We start from the raw sequence: 6,827 nt of genomic DNA, 5'->3' as shown, positions 1-6,827 counted from the left end.
GAATTAAATTTTAAATTTATTTTCTAAAAAAGAAAAAACATAAATAAATTTCATTCCACCTTTCAAAAACATAACACATTGAAAACGTACACACTCTATTCAGTAAAAAAATTTAAATCTTAAATCTCTTCTGTTTTTTGGTTTTGTGTGATTAATAGAGACATGGCAAAATAGCTATAATTAACATAAATATTTCCTTTTAATTATAATCGAATAAGTAAATAAGTATATTTCAATTTATCAGCTGTTTAAAGAATATATAATTTTTCAAAATGTTATTTTGATTTTTTCTTTCTTCATATTTTAGGGAATAAATTAAATAAAATAAACTCCGTAACTGGTATATTTTGTGAGAGGAAGTCATAATTATGTATAGTCAGGAAATAAAAAAATAAAAAAGTGGAATTATACCTTAAATGATAATTAAAATCTTAAATATACAATTACGTTTAATATTTGATAAAGTAAACTTTTTGATTGGGAAAATTATGTTGGGTCAAATAACGTTAAATGTTATAGACGTGGATTTTATAGAAAAAAAAGAAAAGAAAAAGATTTTTATTTTATAAATATAAATAATGTCCCGTCGGGGTGGGTGGCTCCATAATCTAAACCGTCAAACGTATGGCAATCTAAAGTTGCTCTTCTGTCATGTCTCAATCCTCAATAATAATAATAATAATAAGTTTATTATTATTATTATTAATACAAGAAAATAAATTGGTACGTTTAGAGTTATTTTTCGTGATGGAGTAGTTTATTTTTATTATTGTTGTATGAATTGTTATGTAGTATTGTTGTTATTAATTATTAAAATAATAAAGAAAAATAATTTAAAAGTCAATAAATACGTTAGTATTATTATAGATTGGTTGAGAGATAAATGGAGGAAAATTTTGTTTTGAGGCTCTGGAGTAGAAGAAGGGAAGAAATGTAACGATAAGAGAGAAAGAAAAATAGAGAAAATCATAAAGAATAAGAAATGAATGAACTTCAAACAGATTCTTCTGCCTCTTCGGAGTTCGTCGAAGTTGATCCAACTGGCAGATACGGCAGAGTAACTATACTCTTTTTCTTCTATTCTCTCCTTTTTCTCTTATTATCCCTTCACTTTTTCATCATTTTTTTGTTTTTTGTTTCAGTACAATGAAATCCTTGGCAAAGGAGCTTCCAAGACAGTGTATGAATATTTCAGACTTCCCATTTCTTATCTTTCTCAAATTTTCAATTTTTTTTGGTTGTTGTTTGGTTTGGGCCACTTCTGAGGATCTTTCTGTGGCTTTGTTGAACTGGGCATTTGATATTTTGTTCATTTACTTCGATTTTCGATTGATTCAGATATAGAGCATTTGATGAGTATCAAGGGATTGAAGTTGCTTGGAACCAAGTCAAATTGTATGATTTTCTGCAGAGCCCTGAAGATCTTGAAAGGCTTTACTGTGAAATTCATCTTCTCAAGACGCTGAAGCACAGAAACATAATGAAGTTTTACACGTCTTGGGTCGACACTGCTAATAGGAATATCAACTTTGTGACTGAAATGTTCACTTCTGGCACCCTTAGGCAGTGAGTTCCCTCCATTTTCAGCCTTTTACCCTTCCTCTACATTACATGTATTTGATTCTTTTTTGTGCTTTTGAGAACTTGTACTATTCTTTTATTCTTTTATTTATCACAATAGGTATAGACAAAAGCACAAAAGAGTTAACATTAGGGCAGTGAAGCACTGGTGTAGACAGATCCTGAGAGGGCTTCACTATCTTCATAGCCATGATCCACCTGTGATCCATAGAGATCTAAAATGTGATAATATTTTTATCAATGGGAACCAAGGGGAAGTTAAAATTGGGGATCTTGGGTTGGCAGCAATTCTCCGCAAGTCTCATGCTGCTCATTGTGTAGGTATGTCTATTTCATATCATATAAGAAGCTAACAAGAAAAACCTGGCCAATTCTAACTCCAATTAGTTCAGTTCATGGATGCCAACTTTTGAAAAATGGCAGTAACATAAAACCCACGGTTGGCTGGTGTTGTTAAGATAATTAGGGAATGATTTAGGATCAGCAATTCTAATTAGAGTTTTATCTGTCACGTCTGTATTTCCACAGGAACACCCGAGTTCATGGCACCAGAAGTTTATGAAGAGTCCTATAACGAATTAGTTGACATATATTCCTTTGGAATGTGTGTGTTAGAAATGGTCACATTTGAATATCCTTATAGTGAATGTAGTCATCCAGCACAAATCTACAAGAAAGTTATTTCTGTAAGATTGTTTTCTCTCTCTTTTCTGTTAAGTAAGCAATTTTTTCAGGAGTGGCAAGATATGAATCGCATTTTACATTTCCAGGGGAAGAAACCGGAAGCCTTGTATAAAGTAAAGGACCCAGAAGTGCGACAATTTGTTGAGAAATGCGTGGCAACGGTGTCTCTAAGGCTCTCTGCAAGGGAGCTTCTAGATGATCCTTTTCTTCAGATTGATGATTACGAGTATGATTTGGGGTCTGTGGAGAGTGGAGCATTCGATGGCTTGGGTCCTCTTATCCATCAACCATTTCTTAATCTTCACCGGAGCTATAGTAACATGAGTACTGAATACTCAAATTGCTTTGAATATGAAGGAGACTGGATTTCTCATCCAGCTGAGATTGAACCAAATGGAATTGAGCTTTTCAAGTGCCATGATGATGAAGCCTGCGAAGATGTTGGCATAAGCATCAAAGGAAAGAAGAAGGATGATGGTGGAATTTTTTTGAGACTAAGAATTGCAGACAAAGAAGGTTGGAATGTTGCCTTTATTGTTTTGGTACTTTATGCCATAACTTGTATATTTTAGGATGGAATTTGAGATTGATAATTTGATTTATTTATATGGCAGGACATATTCGAAATATTTATTTCCCATTTGACATAGAGATGGACACAGCATTAAGTGTAGCAACTGAAATGGTAGCAGAACTCGACATTACTGATCAAGATGTTACCAGCATAGCTGATATGATAGATGGGGAAATTGCTTCCTTGGTACCTGAATGGAAGCCAGGACCAGGAATTGAAGAAACTAACCATTTTGTAAATAATTTTTTTTGTCACAATTGTGTGTCCAATGATACTTCCGGTGGCAATGTTATGGATTTTCATTCACATAATCAAGTTGGAAAGAACTCGCAGCTTCCTCAATGCTGTAGGCATGGATGTACTTCAATGCATGGACGATTCGAGGAGGTAACCTACCCATCTGAGTATGACAATCACGTTAGAGGAGACACACCTATCGAATCAAACCAACCGGACTGTCAGCAGTATCAGGAGCTATGGAATCATCAAGAAAGTTGTGAACTGAGTTCAGTAGAGTCTGATCAAAGCCTTTCCAATGAGCAATATCAACAATTAGATAAATCAGTATTAGCAGAAGACAAAGGAAATGGTGTTTTGGAAAACAAGTTTGCACATGATCCAGGAAACCCCCCTAGAAGTTTATCTGGGAATTATTTGTCTACTATCAGTTTATGTCTTGGCTCCGGGAGTGAATATGAGAACGAGGCTCAACAAGAATTGAGATGGCTCAAAGCAAAACACCAAATGGAGTCAAGAGATCTTAGGGATAAAATGTTTGGTGTAGTAGCTAAATCTTCACATTCTAGTAACAAAGAGCACAAAACAGAACAAGGCATTATTCTACCATTGACAGAAACAGTAAATGGAGTGAAAAATGGGATTCACTTGAAACCCTTGTGTAATTTCTGGGATTATGATTCCAGTTGCCATTCTGAAGTCCAAAAGAGCCACTCCAATTTGGACATCCGAATGCCCCAAAATTATGAGGTGACATTTTCTCACAAAGAAGGTATGGTTGCTGCAAAGAGTTTCTTCACAGGGTCGCTTCGAGACACTCCATACAGAACAGTTTCCCTTCCCGTTGATGCTGTGGATATATAATTTTATGACAATCCTTGAATTCTTTTGTGCATTATGTACATACAATCCTAGAGGCTATATGATTGCAACACCATTTTCTTTTCTTGGAATTTCAGTTTCCCCACAAAGATACAAAAACATTTTCTTACAAACTTGTCAATATGCATTACAGTGTCCTATATTTGCATATGACAGATTTTGTTGTCGTTGATTTGCTGAGGAGATACTGAGTATAATACCAATTGGTCAAAGTCGATGCAATTTTGTGAAGTCTTCGAATAGAAACAAATACTACAATTGCTTACATTTTGTTTTTCTAAATAGAACCACAATAATTGGGTGTGCAAACAGGGTCAAATTCCACCTTAAACTTAATGCGCGTGGAAATTCAACCCAAATTGGTGACTGTTCATTTGTTAGTCAATTACCCTTTATTACGTTCATTCCTAAACATTGAGCAAATTCAAAACCTCATGGTTGTTTCTAGATTTCAAGCAGATAAACTGAATAATGAGTATTAGTTGTTGCTCTGCGTTATATACACACATTTGTCTAAAATTAGAATTTGAATGACGTGATTGAGTTTTCATGTGTATGGAATTGAAGGGACTAAAGGTACATTGACAAAGGACATTGTAATAAATTATTTATTACTTTTTTCTCGAGATTGGTTTGTCCATATTATTTGGAGTGTGAGTTCCCACTGGTGTTGGCCAATGGAATGGTTTCTGAAACTTTTTTTTTCTTTGCCATTTGCTTTATTTCTTCTCAATCATGAATGATGATGCACTTGTTTGAAAAGTAAAACAATTTATTGAACTCAAGAAATCGTTTTTCAGGAGGTTTGCTATTTGGATCATTTTCTTCCTTTTTCTTAAAAAATGTTACTGTGATAGAAAGAGACTCATACAAAGAATTACTGCTCAGATTTAGATCATAAATAAAACCTAATTATAGCAAAATATTTGTAACTAAATCATCCTATTAAAGAAGTTAGTCTAGTTAAAAACATTGAGTTTCTTAATAATTGTAATATATAGCAAAATCTATTTATAATATTTCCAACGAGAGTTGCTCGTGAGTTGCTTATTAATAAACGAGATTTTCGTAAATACGAGTTCTTCAAAAATTAACAGTTGTTTTTATAAATAACGGTATTTAATTTTATGATATTTACATTTGCAATTAAAAAAATGTTAATAAAAAACTCTTGTAAAATAACTCTCGTTTGAAATGCTCTAAAACTATTTTTTTTTGTCTTGTCATGGGGTTTTCAAATTTACTAACTAGAGACTAATCATGTTTTATAGTATGATTGCCATTAATTCAACCAATTTTTAGATTCGATAGAGATTAAAAACACATTCTTTGCTACATAAATTGTTCCCATCACATGTAAACATTTATACAATTAGATATTAGGGTTTGATTATTTAATGATATTTAGATTTTTAGAGTGGTGGGTGCTTTTTCTTGATGGGTTTGGAGGTTGTTGTAACTTGAAGTGATTCGTTTTTTTATATATATTTATTATTGTTGATAAAAAAAAAACTAAGGAATATTTTTACCAAGTAACTTCTTCGTTGATTTTGAATTTTTTTATTGAAATTTCCAAAATTACCTTGATCATTACTAATTTACATAATTAAATAATATTTCTTACTAATTCAATTCTAAATAAAATCAATTAATAGTTATATCACTATATTGACTGTCATATTAGTTTAAGAGTTAAAATGTTAATAATAAATGTTTTGTTTTTTTAGGTAAGATTAGGAACAATAATATCCTTTATGACTTTTATACGGGAAACAAATTTTTCTAAATCTAAAAATAATCTATTCAAGTTAGCATTTATTTATATATTTACATGTGAGTATTTATACACACATTTTAAATTTAGGTAAAAAATAAGAATATAATTGAAAAAATAATTAAAACAATAGATAAATTAAAATTAAAAATCCCACCACTTTAAAAGGAATAGAGTTAATAATTTACTATTCTGAATTAAAAATATGTTTATCTGAAATTTCTTTACTAAAAATTTTTGAGAATAAAAATTCATAACTATTTAACTAAGAGTATTAAAAGTTTATAATATTAATTTGTAAAATAGTAAAATTTCAAGGCGGTTTTATTTTTCTTTCTTTATTCTTTCTATATTTTCTTTGTCCCTGCAACTTTTGACTCCCGATGTGGGAAAACTCAAATAATTCAATGGAACGCATTCAAATATCACAAAGCAGAAAATGATAGGCCCTTGACTGATTGATAATACTAGTCAAAATCATATGAAGGTCATAGCAAAAAAATATAAAATAAAATAATATACAAAAATCATCAAAGAGTGAGAAAGAAAGATTACTGAGATATAACTATAAGGTTTCTTTTAAATGACATTGGTGTTATTCATTAGTATGTTTTATTTAAGATTTTATGTATCATACTATTTATATTATTGAATTTAAGTTGTTTCTCATTCAATAATTGACATCTATAATTATTATTAATTTTCAATAATTACTTTAAAAGATGTGAAAAAATATATTTAATTTATCCATGATATCATCACAGTCATTAGATTTTATGAGATGTTGGCATGGAGTCAATAAATGTCTCCAGATTCATTATTGAGCAGTATGTCGGTCATGACTGAAATGCATTATAAAAGTGAGCCAACTTTGTAGCTCGCAAATGGAGCTTATGTGAGCAAGTCAGATAGAGATCAAAAACTAATAATTCATCCAACCAGATAATGGATTTAGTCTACACCAATACCAAAATGAACAGATAATGGATTCAGTCTACACCAATACCAAAATGAACAGATAATGGATTCAGTCTACACCAATACCAAAATGAACATAGAAGTTTTATTCTATTCTATGATCACAACTTGCCAAAC

General features: G+C 31.2%; 1 protein-coding gene across 2 annotated transcripts; it reads left to right on the top strand.

Annotated features, from left to right (window-relative positions):
* The first annotated feature begins 588 nt into the window (after nucleotides 1–588).
* Nucleotides 589–4,189, top strand: LOC137831765 (putative serine/threonine-protein kinase WNK9). 2 transcript variants are annotated; one of them, XM_068639573.2, is made up of 7 exons: nucleotides 589–1,057; nucleotides 1,143–1,180; nucleotides 1,339–1,566; nucleotides 1,682–1,902; nucleotides 2,110–2,267; nucleotides 2,352–2,781; nucleotides 2,880–4,189. In XM_068639573.2, the coding sequence occupies exons 1-7, from the start codon at nucleotides 983–985 to the stop codon at nucleotides 3,938–3,940; spliced, it is 2,211 nt and encodes a 736-aa protein (XP_068495674.1). In that variant the 5' UTR covers nucleotides 589–982; the 3' UTR covers nucleotides 3,941–4,189. The 2 variants fall into 2 exon arrangements, with proteins under 2 accessions (XP_068495674.1, XP_090159535.1); XM_090303409.1 differs by lacking the exons at nucleotides 1,682–1,902; nucleotides 2,110–2,267 and having other exon boundaries at nucleotides 875–1,057.
* Nucleotides 4,190–6,827: the final 2,638 nt, after the last annotated feature.

This window comes from Phaseolus vulgaris, chromosome 6, assembly GCF_051622355.1.
Source record: "Phaseolus vulgaris cultivar YP4 chromosome 6, ASM5162235v1, whole genome shotgun sequence".
In the NCBI taxonomy this organism is placed as follows: Eukaryota; Viridiplantae; Streptophyta; class Magnoliopsida; order Fabales; family Fabaceae; genus Phaseolus; species Phaseolus vulgaris.
The sequence above is the reverse complement of the archived record's forward strand: the minus strand, read 5'-3'. Positions and strand labels throughout refer to the sequence as shown.

Bases quoted from the DNA above. Each gene is read 5' to 3' on its own strand.
- LOC137831765 (XM_068639573.2), top strand. From the start codon at position 983: ATGAATGAACTTCAAACAGATTCTTCTGCCTCTTCGGAGTTCGTCGAA. The intron at 1,058-1,142 runs GTAACTATACTC...TTTTTGTTTCAG, and splicing joins CAACTGGCAGATACGGCAGA to TACAATGAAATCCTTGGCAA. The intron at 1,181-1,338 runs GTATGAATATTT...CGATTGATTCAG, and splicing joins AAAGGAGCTTCCAAGACAGT to ATATAGAGCATTTGATGAGT.